Raw genomic sequence first — 21,001 nt, forward strand, 5'->3', positions numbered from 1 at the left:
GAGACCATGTCTCAAAAAAATTTTAAAAATTTAAAAATACATGCTGTGAAATTGACTGTGGTGATCACTGCACATATGTGTGAGTATACTAAAACACTGAATTGCCGGGTGCGGTGGCTCACGCCTGTAATCCCAGCACTTTGGGAGGCCAAGACGGGCGGACCACAAGGTCAGGAGATCGAGACCATCCTGGCTAACACGGTGAAACCCCATCTCTACTAAAAATACAAAAAATTAGCTGGGCATGGTGGCGGGCGCCTGTAGTCCCAGCTACTGGGGAGGCTGAGGCAGGAGAATGGCGTGAACTCGGGAGGCGGAGCTTGCAGTGAGCTAAGATCGCGCCACTGCACTCCAGCCTGGGTGACAAAGCGAGACTCCGCCTCAAAAAAAGCACCAACAACAAAACAAACAAAAAACGAAACCACTAAAGTATACATTTTTAACAGGTGAATTGTATGGTATATGAATTATACCTCGATAAAACTGTTACAAAAAAGAATTAATAAAACACAATGGGCCGGGCGCGGTGGCTCACGCCTGTAATCCCAGCACTTTGGGAGTCCGAGGTGGGCGGATCACGAGGTCAGGAGATCGAGACCATCCTGGCTAACACAGTGAAACCCTGTCTCTACTAAAAATACAAAAAAAAAAAAAAAAAAAAAAATTAGCTGGGCATGGTGGCGGGCGCCTATAGTCCCAGCTACTAGGGAGGCTGAGGCAGGAGGATGGCGTGAACCCGGGAGGCAGAGGTTGCAGTGAGCCGAGATCGCGCCACTGCACTCCAGCCTGGGCGACAGAGTGAGACTCTGTCTCAAACACACACACACACACACACACACACACACGCACACACACACACACACACACAAATGGCAGCTCTGTGCCAGGAAGAAAGCATGGACTTTGGAGTCCAACCAACTGTGTTAATCTGGTTCTCCAAGAAGCAGGCATAAGATGGAAAATAATTTTATTAGAGGAAATACCTGTGTGAGCAATAAAATGGGGAGGCAGCTAGGAAAGGCTGGAAGAGCTGCCAGACCATGATGTAAGTCTGACGCTGGCTGAAGGAGAGCAAGAGGGAAGGTTCAGGGAAGATTCAGGCAAGTATCCTAGACTACCATGCGGTCTAAGAAAGCCTTGGTGAGGCTGTCAGGGAATCCTCCAGCCAACTCCTCTGGCCATCAGAGAACTGTTCGTTTGTTTGTTGTTGTTGTTGTTGTTGTTGTTGTTGTTGTTGTCGTTGTTGTTGTTTGAGACGGAGTCTCGCTCTGTTGTCCAGGCTGGAGTTCAGTGGCATAGTCATGGCTCACTGCAACCTCCGCCTCCCTGGTTCAAGCAATTCTCCTGCCTCAGCCTCTCGAGTAGCTGGGATTACAGGCACCTGCCACCACAACTGGCTAATTTTTTGTGTTTTTAGTAGAGACCGGGTTTCACCACATTGGTCAGGCTGGTCTCGAACTCCTGACCTCATGATCCGCCCATCTTGGCCTCCAAAAGTGCTGGGATTACAGGCACCCAGCCTTCTGTTTGTATTTTAAGAGACAGGGTCTTGCTATGTTGCCCAGGCTGGTCTTGAACTCCTGGCCTCAAGTGATCCTCCCACCTTAGCCTCCTGAGTAATTGGAACTAGAGGAGGGCTCAGAGGAGTTCTGTATCAACCAGAAATGGATCTGCCTTAGAATCCCTGGCTGTGCTTGTCACTGGATGGCAGATGTTTGTGGCAAGCATGCTATGCAGCAATGAACTTCAGAGGGCAACTGAAACCTCCAGTCAATTACACTCCCTGTAGTTGGATATCTGTGAAGCACAGTCTTATAGCTGCCACACCGATTAAGGCTCAAATCCCAGTTCAACAATATACTAACTGTGTGGCCTTGCACAAGATACCCTCCCTGAGACACAGTTGACTCATCTACAAAATGGGGATGATAGCAGTGCCTGCCACATAGGGTCGATGTGAGGATAATGTATATATAAACTGCCTAACACAGAAAAGGCATACGATAAGTGTTCAAGAAGTAGTAGCTATTACTAATACTGTATTTACTACTACTATTATTATTATTATATCCTTCTAGACTTTATGTACTTCATTAAAATAGTGGACATGATATTCTACATATAATGGGCATTCTGTTTATTTTGCTTAACATCATATTGTATGTCTTTTTCCAAGTTATCATTTGCTCTCCATAAACATTTTGAAGGCTGCTTTGTATTCTATGTAGTGTACATCCCCGAGTTTACTTAGCCCTTCTCCTAATCATTAAACCTTTTCAAAAACAAAAGTTTTTGCTACTTAAAAAAATTCTGTAGTGGGCATTTTTACATAAAATAATTTTTTTCCTTGTATTTGGGATTTTTCCTCAAGGTTCCAGAAGAGGATTACTAGGTTAGAGACAGTATGAACAGGCTAGAGAGTATGAACACTTTTTTTTTTTTTTTTTAGACAGAGTCTTGCTCTGTCACCCAGGCTGGAGTACATTGGCGCAATCATGGCTCACTGCCTCAGCCTCCCTAGTAGCTGGGACTATAGGCATGCACCACCACACCTGGCAAATGCTTAATTTTCTTGTAGACATGGGGTTTCACTGTGTTGCCTAGGCTGGTCTCAAACTCCTGGCCTCAAGCAATCCTCCTGCCTTGCCCTCCCAAAGTGCTGGGATTACAGGCATGAGTCACCACACCCTGCTGAAAGTGTGAACATCTTTAAGGTTCCTGACCCAGGTTGCCAAGCTTGCTCTTCAGAAAAATGGGGCCAGTTTACATTCCAGCCGGCAGCATATGAGAGTGCTCACTTCACTGTCCCCTTATCCAGCTGCGGGTATCACTTTTGATATTTTTAAATATTTTCTAACTGAAAAGGCAAAACAGCATCTACTTATTTGTTCTGTCACTTTTTTTTTTTTTTTTTTTTTTTGAGACAGGGTCTTGCTCTGTCACCCAGGCTGGAGCGCAGTGGTGTGATTTAGGCTCACTGCAACCTCCACCCCTCAAGGCTCAAGTGATCCTCCCACCTCAGCCTCCCAAGTAGCTGGGACCACACGTGCACACCACTATGCCTGGCTTTTTTTGTTGTTGTTGTTGTATTTTTGGTAGAGACAGAGTCTTGCCATGTTGCCCAGGACGATCTCGAACTCCTGAGCTCAAGCAATCCATCTGCCTCAGCCTCCCAAAGTACTGGGATTATGGGCATGAGCCACCACGCCAGGCCTGTTCTGTTACTTTTAAGTACAGTTTTTTTCAAATGTTTTTGTGCAGGTGCTATCATATACAAAAGTAATTGTTTTGTGAATTGTCTGTGCACATTCATCTATTGAGATGCCACTTTTTCAATTAATTTATACAATTTAAAAATAATAGACTGGGCGCAGTGGTTCATGCCTGTAATTCCAGCACTTTGGGAGGCTGAGGTGGGTGAATCACCTGAGGTCAGGAGTTCCAACATAGTGAAAACCCGTCTCTACCAAAAATACAAAAATAAGCTGGGTGTGGTGGCACATACCTGTAATCCCAGTTAGTTGGGAGTTGGAGGCACAAGAATTGCTTGCACCCTGGAGGCAAAGGCTGCAGTCAGCCGAGATCATGCCACTGCACTCTAGCCTGGGTGACAGAGTGAGACTCCATCTCAAAAATAAATTAATAATAATAATAATAATAATAATAATTGCCTGAGATGCTTCCCATTATTTTGCCTTTTAAGTTTTTTTTTTAACGTATGAGGGAAGTATTTTGTTGGACATATCTATTAGACATTTCTTTTGTAATTTCTTTTGTCTCTTTTAACCTTAGAAAGCCCATCCTCCCATAGAAAACAAATTTTTTAAAGATGGTTCAAAGTGAAACCACGACTGAACTACACAGATAATTTTTTTAAAGTTTTATATGAGTAGAGCCCAATCTAATGATCATCTACTGCAATGCCCTTCTCCAGAAATGATTTTCCTCCTCCTTTTGTGTTCCAGGGCCCAGATATTCACTATTAAGTGTCCAGGAAGGATCTTTCTTATATAAAGGTGCTTCTGAGGACTTCCAGAGTTACAATGGAGGAGGAATCGGGGGAGGAACTGGGGCTGGACAGGTCTACTCCCAAGGATTTCCACTTTTACCACATGGACCTGTATGACTCTGAAGACAGACTGCACCTCTTTCCAGAAGAGAACACTAGGATGAGGAAAGTAGTCCAAGCTGAAATGGCCAATGAGTCAAGAGGAGCAGGGGATGGTAAGGCTCAAAGAGACCTTCAAGAGGAAGTGGATGAACTTGTCCACTTATATGGACTTGAAGATGATCATGAATTAGGGAATGAGTTTGTTGATGAAAACATACCCAGAACAGGGGTTTCAGAATATCCTCCTTATATGATGAAGAGGAGAGACCCAGCCAGGGAGCAGAGAGACTGGAGACTTAGTGGAGAGGCAGCGGAGGCCGAGGACCTGGGCTTCGGAGGGTGGGGCTCAGCAGGCCAGTGCCAGGACTTGCGGGAAGCCTATAGGTACACACACGGCCGTGCCAGCGAGGAGTATGAATGCTATGTCATCCCCGAGGAAGAGGATGAAGAAGAAGCTGCTGATGTCTTCTGTGTCACTTGTAAGACTCCAATAAGAGCTTTTCAGAAGGTTTTTGATGAACATAAGGAGCATGAAGTGATCCCACTCAATGAAGCACTGGAAAGTGCCAAGGTAAATAGGTCTCCTTGGTTCTTCTCTGTCTTGATATTGCTTTGGTATCTCAAGTACATACGCAGGGAATAAATCTAAAATGCCTTCTACAAGAGTGAGAGAAGATGTAACATTAATACCTTCTTTGTGATCCTCTGTTGGATAGGATGAAATTCACAAAAACATGTACAAATTGGAAAAGCAGATAATTGAGATGGAAAACTTTGCAAATCACTTGGAGGAGGTTTTCATCACTGTGGAGGTAAGAGCATACTTGAAGACCTCATCAGACTCACATTTCTTCCATCAATGGCTATGTCAAGCAGCTGTTTCTGGTATGAGCTAGAGAATCTGTTTTCTTAGAATGTGAGGGGTCACCACTCCCCCTCTCTCCTCCCTTCTTTCACTGACCTCCCATAGCACCTGGGCATGGATGTCATGGAACCGATTACCTGTCAGCATTCCCTGCTGAACTATAAGCTCTTGGTGTGAAAGCTGGGTCGTCTGTCTCAATATCCCTAGTCCTACTACATGGTATGTTTCAGAGCAGGCATTTTATACATGTTTGTTACATGAGTAAATAAGGTAGAAATTTCCCAATCACAATCCCTCTCCTTCACTGGCTTCATTTTCTCCTAATCCCCCTTTACCCAAATCACCAATTGTATGTGATTTAGACCCTTATTCGAATTCTTTTTTTAATGTATACTGTTTTCATCATTCAACTTGATAGACCCTTATTCTAACAAAGATGACTTCACGGTGGCATCATCCAGTGAATTCCCTCATTTGAGCCCAGGTGGTGAAGAGGGGACATCCTTTCTTTTGCCCTTGTCTTTTTGGGTTTGTTTATTTGTTTTGGACCTCTTTTTTGGGGGTAGAAGTTCTTACTGAGAATCCCCGGGTTGCTATCTGGTGCATTGGCTGAGAAACCAGAAACAGTGGAGTTCCATGTTGTTCCGTTGGTTTCGGGAGTTGTTAATTTTAGGCTTTTGGGGGTACCTATAATGTTGACTATATAAAGTCAGGTGTAGACGGTCAAACACTTTTTTGTTGTTCTAAGAGGCAAAATACCCACTTCTGCCAATGATCGCTACTCAAACAAAGGAATATTTTTAGCTCTGCATGCATTTAAAAAATAAATTTATGGCTGGGCACGGTGGCTAACGCCTGTAATCCCAGCACTTTGGGAGGCCAAGGCGGGTGGATCACCTGAGGTTAGGAGTTCGAGACCAGCCTGGTCAACATGGTGAAATCCCATTTCTACTACTAATAAAAAATTAGCTGGGTGTGGTGCCATGTGCCTGTAGTCCCAGCTACTTGGGAGGCTGAGGCAGGAGAATTGCTGGAACCCGGGAGGCAGAGGTTGCAGTGAGCCGAGATCACACCACTGCACTCCAACCTGGGCAACACAGCGAGACTCCATCTCAAATGAATAAATAAATAAATAAATAAATAATGTATTGCCTTTGTCTAGTTAGCAATTTCCAGACTTTTCTGAGAGATCAGTAAAAGCTTAGAATTCTAGGATTGGAAAGGAGTTTCTATCCTTTGACAGCCCCTCTCCCTCCCAATCTTGACATGGGTAAGAATGTGAGCCTTGATCCAGATGCCAAGACGACTGAGATAGAAGGTGTGGTGTGGCTCTGTAACTTTTGTCCACTAGTCATATTGGCCCCTAGAGCTACACAGAATAAGACTAGCTCCTCTTTCACGGTTCAGCATTGACAAGGTATTACAGGATACCCATCCCGTTTTTGGTAAGTGTTCTTTTCCTCAGCTGATATCTATTTCTCATAAGATTAATAAGTTTCCATGCCTGTCACCAAACATGCCACAGTCCCCTGTGTGTGCCCTAGTAGATACATGGTAACCACTGTGATGCCAGAGCTCAACCCAACCTTCCAGATGAGGTCAACCAGGACTGAGGAGCTTAGGACTTGCCCTCTCTCTTCTCTTCATGCGGATGCTCTACTTCTATTAATGCAGCTTCGGATGGTACCAACAGGAGGATCTCATATGAATCAACGAAGCCCCAGGCCCATTTCCCATGAAGGTAGACCTTTTCCAGCCCCAATCTTACAAAGGAGGAGAGCTATTGCACTAATCCCCCATGGAAGATACAGAGAAGTGGCAAACCCTTCCACTGCCAAGCATAGGGTAGTGGTAGAAGGGGGTAAGTGTACAACATCCAAGACAAAACTTCTTACATTGGCCGGGCACAGTGGCTGACGCCTGTAATTTCAGCACTTTGGGAGGCCAAGGTGGCAGATCACTTGAGGTCAGGAGTTCGAGACCAGCCTAGCCAAGATGGTGAAACCCCATCTCTATTAAAAATACAAAAAAAATTAGTTGGGCTTGGTGGTGGGTGCCTGTAATCCCAGCTACTTGGGAGGCTGAGACAGGAGAATCACTTGAACCCAGGAGTCAGAGGTTGCAGTGAGCTGAGATCGCTCCACTGCACTCCAACCTGGGTGGCAAAATGAGGCTCCATAAAAAAAAAAAAAAAAACTTCTTACATGCTGCTCTGCCAGCTTACTCTCAGATCAAAGTCCCTTCATCCTCAGTGGCCATCCTTTCATACTCAACACTGGGAAGTTCATCTATTGCCTTTCTCTCTCTTCCACCATTCTGAGCAAGTCCTGTGCACATAGCAGGTGTTCAGTAATTACTCCCTGAATGATTGATAAGATCCTCTTCCTTGGAAATGTCCCCATCATCTGATGAGGATGACATCCATCAGAGCTTGCAGAGCTCTGGGGACAATATAAGCAATATATACTCTATTAATATTAATATTTCTCATCTACTGTGCTCCTGGATTAATATTGTCAGAACCCTCCCTCTGCCCTCTTGCATCTTCTCATCTGTAAGCAGTGCCGCCAGACCACAACCCTTGTTCCTCCTTTGCCTTCATTTCTCCCCTAGTTGATATGATCCTAGTTGATTTAATCTTGATATTTGTATGATCCAAGCACCAGGGAGTGAAGAGGAGCCTCATGAGATGTTAAGAGCTCAGGAGAGAATGATAGATGGGAATCTCTCGGGGAAAATATTTCCACATTAAGGTCCAATATCGGGCAGAATCATCACTGATAATCTCCCTGGTCACTTGTCATGGTGATAGAAGGTAGTTGAAACTGGAACTGGATTGCAAAATGCTGCCAGGAGAGAAAGCAGTGCTTTTGTTTAGATTATTCCTGGAGTCTAGGCCGGAGACGCCTATGTTCCAGCACCTCCAGTTTCCATTCCAACTCCCAACAAGAGATGAAAGGACAAAGTAGAGGAACTAAAATAGTTCTGATAGGCACATATTTTCATTTCTCTAATGACTCTAATCAGGCTGGGCGTGGTGGCTCTTGCCTGTAATCCCAACACTTTGGGAGGCTGAGGCAGGCGGATCACTTGAGGTCAGGAGTTCAAGACCAACCTGGCCAACATGGTGAAACCCCATCTCTACTAAAAATACAAAAATTAGCCGGGCATGGTGATGCACACCTGTAATCCCAGCTACTCAGGAGCCTGAAGCAGGAGAATCACTTTAACCTGGGGGGCAGAGGTTGCAATGAGCCAAGATCACACTACTGTACTCCAGCCTGGGCAACACTGCAAGACTGTGTCTCAAAAACAAACAAACAAAAAAACAAAAAACAAAAGACTCTAATCAACACACTACATGCGCTGAAATGATGACTGAGATCAACTGTCTTGCAGGAGAATTTTGGAAAACAAGAACAAAACTTTGAGTCACATTACACCGAGATCTTGGAAACACTTGCTCAAAAATATGAGGAAAAAATACAAGCTCTAGGGGAGAAAAAGAAAGAGAAGCTGGAAGCCTTATATGGACAACTGGTCAGCTGTGGAGAAAACCTAGATACTTGCAAAGAACTGATGGAAACAATAGAGGAGATGTGTCACGAGGAGAAGGTGGATTTCATAAAGGTCAGTAATGAAACAAAATGAAATAATGAACATAATGGAAAGAGATGGAATTATAAACGGAAACGACAGTTATGGTTGAGGTTAGCTAGGTTGTCCTCTTTCCTCCTGGAGGCATTGGAATCGACTTTTATGGCCAGCATCCATTTGATTCCACTGGATGATCGTGATGGGGAAGCTGTGGCCCAATCTCTCTGCATGGCTTCCACGTGAGTGGCCAGGCGGACTCACAGCGCAGACTCTCTCCCTCCCCCAGCGCAGAGGCAGCACCAGTCTTTGTTCCTCTGTTCTGGTCACCCAGATACCTGTTCCCTCATCCCGGAGCTAAGCTGAGCAAAAACCGTGCTCTAAGAGTTTTTTGTTGTTGTTGTTTGTTTTGTTTTGGTTTGGTTTTTTTGAGACGGAGTCTCACTCTGTTGCCCAGGCTGGAGTGCAGTGGCGCGATCTCGGCTCACCGCCAGCTCTGCCTCCTGGGTTCACGCCATTCTCCTGCCTCAGCCTCCCTAGTAGCTGGGACTACAGGCGCTCGCCACCAAGCCCAGCTAATTTTTTTTTTTTTGTATTTTTAGTAGAGACAGGGTTTCACTGTGTTAGCCAAGATGGTCTTGATCTCCTGAACTCATGATCCGCCCACCTTGGTCTCCCGAAGTGCTGGGATTACAGGCGTGAGCCACCATGCCCGGCCAAGAGTTTTATTGTTATTATTATTATTATTATTATTATTATTATTATTTTGAGATGGAGTCTCGCTCTGTTGCCCAGGCTGGAGTGCAGTGGCATGATCTCGGCTCACTGCAACCTCTTCCTCCCGGGTTCAAGCAATTCTCCTGCCTCAGCCTCCTGAGTAGCTGGGATTACAGGCACCCGCCACCACGCCCAGCTAATTTTTGTATTTTTTTTTTTAGTAGAGACGGGGTTTCACCATGTTGGTCAGGCTGGTCTCGAACCTCTGACCTCGTGATCCACCTGCCTCGGCCTCCCAAAGTGCTGAGATTACAGGCGTGAGCCACCGCGCCCGGCCAAGAGTGCTCTAAGAGTTTTCCAGCCACCTCAGATGGCCTCTTGGAGCTCTGGGGAGAAAGTTGTCAAGGCTGAAAAGGCACCTTAAGTTTCCCAGTTACAAGTGTAGCAATTAAAAATCTTACTTCACGAACTCAGACATGCAAAAAAAATCCATTTCCTAATTTTCTTGAAAACAAATTAAATCTGACCCAACCCTCTACATGGCTAGGCTATGGGAATTTCAATCTCAGTCAGATTTCTTCACAAGGTGCCACAGGAGTAGGGGGAAGATGTGGTGTCCAGGGTGTGGGGGAGGGGCCTTCAGCCTCCAGAGCTTCCTGGTTGCTAAATATGGCCCCCACATTGTCCAAGAGTACAGTCGCCCCTCAAAGCCCAACCATGCCTCCTTTCTGCTGTGCCTGGGGTGAGGGGTCAGCGAATAAAGCTGGAGAGCAATTTGGCAGGCACTGCAAGAACCATCAATGCTCATACCTCTTGAACTAGTGGGCCCACCATATGCAGAACATGGAGAAAGTGATAAACATGAAGGTGGGCTTCTCACTGTTATGTATGATGGTGAAAAGCTGGAAACAACAAAATGTCCAACAAGAGAAGAACCATCAAGTAAATGATGGCGTTTCCATTCATTAACTGTTCACAATTAACTGTTATGCAAGTGTTCAAGCTGATGGCCCAAAAGACCATTTACTACATGGAAAGTGCTTACATAGTGTGGGGTTTTTGTTGTTGGTTTTTCTTTTGAGACAGGGTCTCGCTCTGTTGCTTGGGCTGGAGGAGAGTGGTGTGATCATAGCTCAATGCAGCCTTGAACTCCTGGGCTCAGATGATCCTCCTGCCTCAGCCTCACAAGGAGCTAGGACCACAGGCACATGACAAAGTTGATGGGGAAAAGCAGTACCGTGGTATGGAAGAAAATGCACAGAAATAAGGGTGGTTTTGTTACGGTATGGGATACAGCTGGGCTTTTTAACTTTTTCCTAATTTCCAAGTTTTCTTCTATGTTTATGTTATTATATATATTATATATAGTTATATCAATTATTATATAACTATCTTATATATATAAGATGTGACAATATGTATTATCACATATATAGTTATATCTATCTATCTATTTATAACAATATGTTGGTAAAAGAAATTTATTTCCAGCCAGGCACGGTGGCTCATGCCTGTAACCCTAGCACTTTGGGAGGCCGAGGTGGGCAAATCACAAGGTCAGGGGTTCGAGACCAGCCTGGCCAATATGGCAAAACGCTGTCTGTACTAAAAATACAAAAATTAGCTGGGTGTGGTGGCGTGTGCCTGTAATCTCAGCTACTTGGGAGGCTGAGGCAGGAGAATCCCTTGAACCTGGGAGGCGGAGGTTGCAGTGAGCCGAGATTGTGCCATTGCACTCCAGCCTGGGCGACAGAGTGAGACTCCATTTAAGAAAAAAAAAAAAAGAAAGAAAGAAAAAGAAAAAAGAAATTTATTTCCAAAATCAACTTAATATTTTCTCTTTTTCCTTTTTAGGACGCAGTGGCTATGGCTGACAGGTAATACATTTGTTCTAGTATGTATTTCTTTTTTTACTTTTTTCAACTTTAGTTATCCAAATAGACTCAGTTCCATTTGGTTATACGGTTCCAGTTTCAGCTTTTGTGTCAATCCTGATTAAATTAGCACTGGCTTTGGAATGATGGTGTGCAGTCACTAGGAGCATCTAGTATTGAATCTCAGGATCTCAGGGCTAGTAGGGAGCGTGTACGGTGAGGCTCAGTCAGCAAGCCTGTGGGCAGCTCTCCTCCACAAGCCCCTCATTTCACCAGAAAGAACTGAGATCTGTGGAGTACCCCCAACATCCCCCCGCTATGCCTGGACCCAGACTGTCCAGTTGCAGAAAGTGTGCACATTTTAGAATCAGACAGATAGCAGTTCAAATCCTGCTACCCTCATGACCTTGAGCAAATCTAATCAGTCTAGAAGACACCTTATCTACAAATGAGGATAGCTTTGTGAGAATCAAATAAAATAAATGTCCATAAAGCAACATGAACATAGAAATTTCATAATGTAATCCCTGCAGGGATTTTGGCAAAGATGGAACTGGTTTCAAATTCTTTTTTTTTTTTTTTGAGACAGTTTTGTTCTTGTTGCCCAGGCTGGAGTGCAATGGCAAGATCTCAGCTCACTGCAACCTCTGCCTCCCAGGTTCAAGTGATTCTCCTGCCTCAGCCTCCCAAATAGCTGGGATTACAGGTGTCCCCCACCATCCTGGCTAATTTTTTTGTATTTTTGGTAGAGACGGAGTTTCACCATGTTGGCCAGGCTGGTCTCGAACTCCTGACTTCAGGTGCTCTGCCTGCCTTGGCCTCCCAAAGTGCTGGAATTACAGGTGTGAGCCATCATGCCTGGCCCTGGTTTCAAATTCTGCCTCTGCCATTTACAAACCTTGTGACTGCCAGGAAGCAGATACAAGGAGACCCCGAGTCCCATGATCAGCAACTTGAGGGCACTTGACCATGTGGAGAGGAAGCCTGGGGAGTCTGGACCCTCAGTACCTCTTGGGCCTGGAGTGACTTGAGAGTGGGAACTCCCAGGTTAGCACCTAAGAGATCTTCCAGAGGGTGTGGTTCTGGATCTTGTTGGCAGATCGCCCTCTACCCACCCTCTGACATGACCTTACCCTTTCTCCTCTCCCTCAAAGGCACAAACCAATCCCACCCATCCCCATTGATGACCCCTAGGTCAATCTCCAAAAAAGATGGTAGATGGCAGCCAGCAGCTGTTTGTAACTAAATGAAAGTTCAGCAAAGAGCCCCTCTTCATTTATGACAGTGACTCAGCACTATATATATACCCTAAGGAGAATGCCCCTCCATTCTAGTCAGCATGTCTTTTTATACCAACAGACTCGGGAAATTCCTGAAAACAAAAACAGACGTGGAAATCTCTGCACAGCCTGAGTTTGAAGACCAGACCTTGGATTTCTCTGATGTGGAGCAGCTGATGGGATCCATTAACACCATTCCAGGTGCTCACCTGTGTGTGTACTTCGCGGCAGGTTCAGACTACCCAGAGCTTTTTTCTTTCTTGTGATGAGAACACTTAGCATGAGATCTATCCTCTTAACAAATTTTAAAGTGTACAATACAATATTGTTAAATACAGGTACCGTGTTGTACAGCATACCTCTAGAACTTACCCATCTTGTATAACTAATCTTCGTATCCATTGAGCAACAATTCCCCATTTCCCCTTCCCCCAAGCCCCTGGCAACCACAATTCCATTCTCTGCTTCTAAGAGTTTGACTGCTTTATATACTGCATGTAAGTGGAATCATGGAGTATCTGTCCTTCTGTGACTGGCTAATGTCACTTAGCATAATGTCCTCAAGATTCATCCATGTTGTCACAGATGGTAAAACTTCATTCTTTGTTAAGGCTGAATAATATTCCATATGTATACACACACATACTTTTTAAAATCCATCCATTGATGGACATTGAGGTTGTTTCCATGTCTTGGTTATTGTGAATAATGCTGCAATGAACATGGAACACAGGTATCTTTGAGATCTTGATTTCAGTTCTGGCGAATACATACGCAGAGTGGTATTACTAGATCATGTAATAGTTATTATAAATAAATATATATATATACATATATATATATGGTTTTTGTTTTTTTTTTTCAGAGACAGGGTATTGCTATGTTGCCCAGGCTGGCCTCAAATTCCTGGGCTCACATGATCTTCCCACCTCAGCCTCCTGAGTAGTTAGAACTACAGGCACACACCACCACAACCAGCTTATTTTTAATTTTTTGTGGAACCACTATACTGTTTTCCATGGTGGCTGCATGATTTTACATTCACACCAACAGTATATAAGGGTTCCAGTTCTCCACATTCTCACCATTTGTTACCTTTCACCTTTTTTTTTTTTTTAATTGAGAAAGAGTCTTGCTCTGTCACCCAAGCTGCAGTACAGTGGCACGATCTTGGCTCACTGAAACCTCCACCTCCCAGGTTCAAGTGATTCTCCAGTCTCAGCCTCCTGAGTAGTTGAGATTACAGGCACCCGCCACCACGCTCCACTAATTTTTTGTATTTTCAGTAGAGACAGGGTTTCACCATGTTGGCCAGGCTGGTCTCAAACTCCTGACCTCAAGTGATCTGACTGCCTTAGCTTCCCAAAGTGCTGGGATTACAGGCCTGAGCCACCGCGGTCGGCCTCCTTTCACTTTTTGACAATATCATCCTAGCAGGTATGAGGTGATATCTCATTGTGGTTTTGATGCGCATTTTCCTGATAACTAGAGAGATTGAGCACTCTTTCATATACAAGGTGGCTATTTACATGTCTTCTTTGGGGAAATATCTATTTAAGTTCTTTGCCCATTTTTTAATCGGTTTGGATTTTTGCTATTGAGTTGTAGAAGATTCTTATTTTTTTTGTATACTAGTCTCTTATCAGATAGTTTGCAAATATTTTCTTCTATTCTGCAGGTTGTTTCTTCACTCTGTTAATGGTTTATTTTGCTATGCAAAGGCTATTTTAGTATGATGTAGTGCCATTTGCCTATTTTTTGTTTTGTTGCTTGTGCTTTTGGTGTCAAATCTAAGAAATCATTGCCAAGACCAATGTCAAGAAGCTATTCACCTATGTTTTCTTCAAGAAGTTATAGTTTCAGGGTTTTACATTTAAGTCTTTAATAATCTATTTTGAGTTTACTTTTGTTCTGGTGTAAGATAGGGATCAAATTTCATTATTCTGCATGTGGATATAGTTTTCTGAATGCCATTTGTTGAAGAGACTATCCTTTCCCCATTGTGTGTTCTTGTCACCCTTAGCAAAGATCATTTGGATGGGTTTATTACTGGGCTCTCAATTCTGTTTCATTGGTCTATGTGTCTGTCCTTATGCCTGTACCATACTGTCTTAATTACTGTAGCTTTGTAATATATTTTGAAATCAGAATGTGTGATGCCTCTAGCTTTGTCTTTCCCAAGATGGCTTTAGCTACTTGGGTTCTTTTGTGGTTCCATATACATTTGGGGATTTTTTTTTTATTTCTGTAAAAAATGCTGTTGGGATTTTGATAGGGATTGCCTTGAATCTGTAGATCATTTGGCATAATATGGACATTTTAACAATATTAATTCTTCCAATCTATGAATGTAGGATACTTTTCCATTATTTTGTGTCTGCTTCAATTTCTTTCATCAGTGTTTTATAGTTTTCAGTATACAAGTCTTTCACCTCCTCAGTTAAGTTCATTTCTAAGTATTTTATTCTTTTTGATGCATTTTAACACTATAGATCAAATGGACCTAACGGACATGTACAGAACATTCCATCCAACAACAGCAGAATACACATTCTTCCCAAGCACACACGTAACATTCTCCAGGCTAGATCACATGTTACGCCACAAAACAAGACTTAACAAATTTAAAAAGAATGAAATCTATCAAGTATCTTTTATTGTTATTATCATTACTATTTTGAAATAGGGTTTCACTCTGTTGCCCAGCCTGGAGTATAGTGGTGTGATCATGGCTCACTGCAAACTCCAACTCCTGGGCTCAAGAAATCCTCCTGCCTCAGCCTTCCAAGTAGCTAGGACTACAGGCCCACACCACCATACCCAGCCAATTTGTTCAATGTTTTTGTAGAGATGAGGTCTCGCTATGTTGCCCAGGCTGTTCTTGAACTTCTGGTGTCAAGTAATCCTCCTACCTCAGCCTCCCAAAGTGCTGAGATTACAGGCCTGAGTCACTCTGCCTGGCCTCAAGTATCTTTTATGACCACAGTGGTATGAAACTAGAAATCAATAACAAGAAAAAATTGGAAAATTCACAGATGTGTGGAAATTACACAACACACTCCTGAGCAATCAAGGGGCCAAAGAAGAAATCAAAAGGGAATTTTAAAAACCTTGAGATAAATGAAAATGAAACACAACATACCAAAACTTATGGGATGCAGCAAAAGGGATGTACTACAAGGGAAATTTATAGCAATAAGTGCCTACATTAAAAAGAAAGAGCTCATATAAACAACCTAACTTTACACCTCCAGAAACTAGAAAAAGAACAAGCTAAGCCCAAATTTTGCAGAAGAAAGGAAATAATAAAGATTAGAGCAAACATTATAAAAAATGTCATATATGACATCCCACAGCTAACATCATACTCAGTGGTGAAAAGTTGAAAGCTTTTCCTCTAAGATCAGAAACAAGACAAAGATGCCCACTCTCAAAACTCCAATTCAACGTAGTGCTACAAGACCTTGCCAGAGCAATTAGGCAAGAGAAAGATAGAAAGGCATCCAAACTGAAAAGGAAAAAGGGAAATTGCCTCTGTTTGCAAATTATATGAATTTTTTTTTTTTTTTTTTTGAGACAGAGTCTCACACTGTCACCCAGGTTGGAGTGCAATGGTGCGATCTCAGCTCACTGCAACCTCAGCCTCCTGGGTTCCAGCGATTCTCCTGCCTCAGCCTCCCGAGTAGCTGGGATTACAGGCACCCGCTACCATGCCTGGCTAATTTTTTATATTTTTATTAGACACGGGGTTTCACCATGTTGGCCAGGCTGGTCTCAAACTCCTGACCTCGTGACCCACCTGCCTCGACCTCCCAAAGTGCTGGGATTACAGGTGTGAGCCACCATGGCCAGCCGGATTATATGATTTTATTGTAGAAAACCCTGCAGACCCCCTGAGCTTTGAGTAGGAAACGTCAATGTCTGAAAAAAATAATAAAGATTTAGAAACAAGGCCAGGCACGGTGGCTCACGCCTGTAATCCCAGCACTTTGGACGGCTGAGGTGGGTGGATCATGAGGTCAGGAGATTGAGACCATCCTGGCTGACATGGTGAAACCCCGTCTCTACTAAAAATACAAAAATTAGCTGGCTGTGGTGGCACGTGCCTGTAATCCCAACTACTCGGGAGGCTGAGGCAGGAGAATGGCTTGAACCCGGGAGGTGGAGATTGCGGTGAGCCGAGATCGCACCACTGCACTCCAAACTGGTGACAGAGCGAGACTCCGTCTCAAAAAAAGAAAAAAAAAAAAAAGGATTTAGAAACAAGTATTTTTTTCCCTCTAACTTCCTATTTTTGTCTTTAGCTCATAAGTGAGTACAGAGGCTGACCTCTCTGAGGTTCCTCCTGGGTATCTGTTTTTAGCATAGAGGTTAAGAGATGGGCTTTGGAATTCTATGGAGCTCGTGAGAATCCCAACTCTGCCACTTCCTAGCAGTGTGACTCTGACTCTGGACAATTCACCTAACCTCTCTGAGTCTTGGTTTCTTCATCTGTAAAAATGGACATCATAATACCTCATAGGAATATTGTAAGAATTAAATGAGAAAACTTATGTATACCATATTACATGGTGCCAAGTAGCTCTTTAAAGTATTATTGTTGGCCAGACGTGCTGGCTCATGCCTGTGATCCCAGCACTTTGGGAGGCTGAGGTGGGCAGATTGCTAGAGCCCAGGAGTTTGAGACCAGCCTAGGCAAAATAGCAAGACCCTATTTCTACAAAAAAAACCTTAAAAATTAGCTTGGTGTGGCACTGTACACCTATAGCCCCAGTTACTTGGGAGACTGAAGTGGGAGGATTGCTTGAGCCCAAGAGTGAGGCTGCAGTGAGCTATGACTGCCCCACTGCACTCCAGCCTGGGTGACAGAGTAAGAGCCTGTCTCAAAAAATTGAAATAAAATAAAATATTATTGTGATTACTTATTTATAAGGATAGTCTGTAATTCCTCATTTTTCAACTGCTTGCTTTCCCCTTCTCACCAACACTGAACAACATGATTGTGGACAATGTTGTGTATAGCATTTTAGGTTTTTTCCTTGCACAGTATTTTTGTTATAAAAATTGAGTCATTCTGTTTTGAAATCTGTTTTTTTAGCAAAACAATTTTGATAGATATTTTCTCACCCTGATAAATTCTTTTGCAATATCACTTTAGTGCCTACATATTTTCATTTATTTAATCCTCAATTGTTGGATACTGGGGTGTTTCTAATTTTTTTTTACCATTGTAAACCATACTGTAATGCAAATCTTTAATCATAGATCTTGGGGACCATTCTTAGAATCACTGGGTCAAGGAGAGATTTCACAGAGCTATGATGTCCACTGTATGGTTCTTTTCCCCATCTAGGAATGGTGCTGCCCAAATGATCATTAGTCATTGGGAAGGAAAAGCACTATTGCCCAAATCCGTGCTTGAGAAGCAGTGACATTTTTCTTCACTTTTCTGTGTCCAGATCTCACATAAATCATCACCTTCCTGCCTGCATCTAGTGCTTCCTGAGGGGTTTAAAGTTCCCAGAACCATACATTTTCTTATGCTGCATCTCCAGGTGAAGCTGTATTTGACAGCGTCTAGCAGGGCATCTGTTGTGCACCCTGGACTTTGTCATTGGGGATATAAGTTATTGTCTTCCTCCTCACCTCTGTCACATTATGATCTTTCAGCCCCTGACCAGAAAGCAAAGGATGAACCAAAACTAAGTCAACTCCTTTAAGTTCAGCTGTGCTCTTACATGGGTTGATCAATTTCAACCTTTGAAACTAAGGATATTAAAAGTCTGGGATGGAGATGCTGCCATGGGAGAAGGATTATGGAGGAAAGGACCAGGCACAAGTGGCTCACACCTGTAATCCCAGCACTTTGGGAGGCAGAGTCAGGCAGATCACTTGAGGTCAGGAGTTCGAGACCAGCGTGGCCAAAATGGCGAAGCCCTGTCTCTACTAAAAATACAAAAACTAGCTGGGCGTGGTGGTGTGAGCCTGTAGTCCCAGCTACTCAGGAGGCTGAGGCACAAGAATCACTTGAATCGGGATGTGGAGGCTGCAGTGAGCCGAGACTACGTCACTGCACTCCAGCCTGGGTGACAGAGCAAGACTTTGTCTCAAAGACAGAGAAAAAAAAGAATTATGGAGGAAACACACCACTTGTTCTTATTCTTGGTTGTGTGTGTGAGATTGTATAGGGGTGGGGGAGATAGAAGTATTCACCTACAGAGAAGAAAAGAATTAACTTAGTAGATGGACTCTAAAGAAGTTGGTTCTGAAAATCACAATTGGGCCACCCCAATCTTCTCTCATTAATGTGGGAGATGTTCCCTGGATGCCCCCTTTCCCCATACCATCAATGAAAGCAGAGCCTCCTTGCTGAAGGCTTCTTTCTCTCTGCTGAGGCAGCAGTGCTGTGATCCCGGTTGTCCTGCCTCTTTAGGTGCCACGGAAGGGCCAGAGGACCCATAACCTGGAGCAGGACTCGCAATCTATGCCTTGGCCTGAGTCCCTGTCACCGACCCCTGCTCCTTAAGCTCATCTGCACTTGTCAAAGCAAGAATAGATATACTGGTTGTATTTTGCAGACTCATGGTTGAGAGGCTGTATGTCCCCATCCTTGTCTACTCTGGACTTTCTCTTCCATTCCCAAAGGCTGTGGATTCATTGGGGGGATCAATGGTCATGGGAAAGGGGCCACTGTCACCCCACACCTCTATTAGAGGTTCCTCTTCTTTTTTCTTTTCTTTTCCTAGCTCCTTCTGCTCCAGTCATAAATCCACAGGTCCCTAACTCAGCCACAGGTTCCTCAGTCCGAGTGTGCTGGAGCTTATACTCCGACGACACTGTGGAGAGCTATCAGCTGTCCTACCGGCCAGTGCAGGACAGCTCACCTGGGAAGGACCAAGCAGGTGAGGCTCTGCCAGGAACATGCCCGTGCTCATGGGAACAGTTCAGGCCCCTCAGGGGCCTGGGCCCTGTCTTCCTGGCAGTTGGGATGGTAGAGACAGGATGGGTCTACACATGCAAAGGATTGGATGCAGGCAGGTGAACAGGGCAGAAAGGGCTAGCAAGGCACGCTGGGGCCTGACTGGGAATGACAGCAAGGCCAGGCGAAGGGGTCTGGAGCATATCTACAGCCATTGGGTCAGAGTTGTCCCTGGGACCAGTCTCTGGCTGCCCTGTGTGCAGGAGGGGCCAGGGGTGCCCCTTGTCAAGGAGGCCCTGCTGGGCTGGCTGGGTTCTAGCTTGTCCTGGCATCTGAGGGTCAGGCTGGTGCTCCTCTCATAGCAGCCTTGTGCTGCAGGAGAAACTGGAGGATTCACCTGCAGACCCCATGAGGGGTGAGGGGGACTCTGCAGCCTGGAAGGGCTGCTGGTGATCAGCTCCACATTCCCAGGAGAAGACAACTCCTGAGATGGCCCCCGGCCTCCACTCTGGGCAGCTCTTGGCCAACATCCTTTTCCCTGGAAATGGGACTGGCTGGTGTGGGGTTACAGCTGGGGTAGGGCCCCCCATACTACAATAATCAATAAGCCATTCTTTCTTAAGGAGGGAGGGTCAGACAACAGAAGAGCCCCAGCTGAACATGTGAAGATTTCAAGGGACCAGGGCCAGCCTGACAGCACCTGTCCTGGGCATGTGGGGTTGAAGTGGGATTGCTGGAAAGAGACTTAGAGATCTCCATTTTATGGATGAGGAAACTGAGACTCAGAGAGAAAGAAGCTGTCTGTGAGGACACAGTGAGTTATGGCAGAACAAGGACGTGAATCAGGTGTGTAGGCGTCCTGCCTCAAGTTCTGCTCATTGTACCAGACTATGCAGGTGGAGGGCTGAGTTCCAGAAGCTGAGGATGGTGTTTCTGCCCAGGAAATAAGGGGAATTCTTGAGAAAAGTAAGAGTAAATTTAAGTGATGATGAGGGAGGGTGAGAGAGGTCAGAATAAGGACTAAAGAGGACATGGAGAGGGGCGAGGAGCTTTGAAAAGGGGGGTTGGGGACTAGGAAGTCAGACTTGATTAACCCCAGCTTTTGCCACAAATCAACCCTGTCAGCACCCGCTGCAGATACACAGAAGTCATTGTATTGGGGCTGTGTCATGGCAATCTATAAAGATCTTTCAAACTGACCATTTTTACTATAAAGGAAATGATATCTGAACGTAAATTAAGGAGTTATCACTGCCTTTCAAGATTCTGGGGAAGTCTGGAGTTGTGTCAGTTTTTGCTGCATAACCAAACCCCCTCCCCACCCCCTACAACTTAGTGGCTTAAAATAACAAACATTTATTATTTATTTATTATTATTATTTTTTGAGATGGAGTCTTGCTCTGTCACTCAGGCTGGAGTGTAGTGGCACTATCTCAGCTCACTGCAACCTCCACTTCCCGGGTTCAAGTGATTCTCCTGCCTCGGCCTCCCGAGTAGCTGGGACTACAGGCAAATGCCACCACGCCCAGCTAATTTTTTGTATTTTTAGTAGAGATGAGGTTTCACTGTGTTAGCCAGGATGGTCTCGATCTCCTGACCTAGTGATCCACCTGCCTCAGCCTCCCAAAGTGCTGGGACTA

General features: G+C 44.5%; 1 protein-coding gene across 2 annotated transcripts in view; it reads left to right on the forward strand.

Moving 5' to 3' along the window:
* Positions 1-21,001, forward strand: part of FSD2 (fibronectin type III and SPRY domain containing 2) — a 50,695-nt gene that overhangs the window by 14,649 nt on the left and 15,045 nt on the right. The window contains exons 2-7 of one of the 2 annotated variants that reach the window (XM_003314839.7): positions 3,966-4,682; positions 4,828-4,923; positions 8,376-8,606; positions 11,142-11,164; positions 12,521-12,642; positions 19,188-19,343. In XM_003314839.7, the coding sequence (XP_003314887.2) occupies positions 4,044-4,682; positions 4,828-4,923; positions 8,376-8,606; positions 11,142-11,164; positions 12,521-12,642; positions 19,188-19,343 (1,267 nt within the window). In that variant the 5' untranslated portion in view covers positions 3,966-4,043. The remainder of the gene's footprint in view (positions 1-3,965; positions 4,683-4,827; positions 4,924-8,375; positions 8,607-11,141; positions 11,165-12,520; positions 12,643-19,187; positions 19,344-21,001) is intronic. The other variant, XM_016927299.4, reaches the window with a different exon arrangement.

The sequence above is a fragment of the Pan troglodytes genome, chromosome 16 (assembly GCF_028858775.2).
Source record: "Pan troglodytes isolate AG18354 chromosome 16, NHGRI_mPanTro3-v2.0_pri, whole genome shotgun sequence".
In the NCBI taxonomy this organism is placed as follows: domain Eukaryota; kingdom Metazoa; phylum Chordata; class Mammalia; order Primates; family Hominidae; genus Pan; species Pan troglodytes.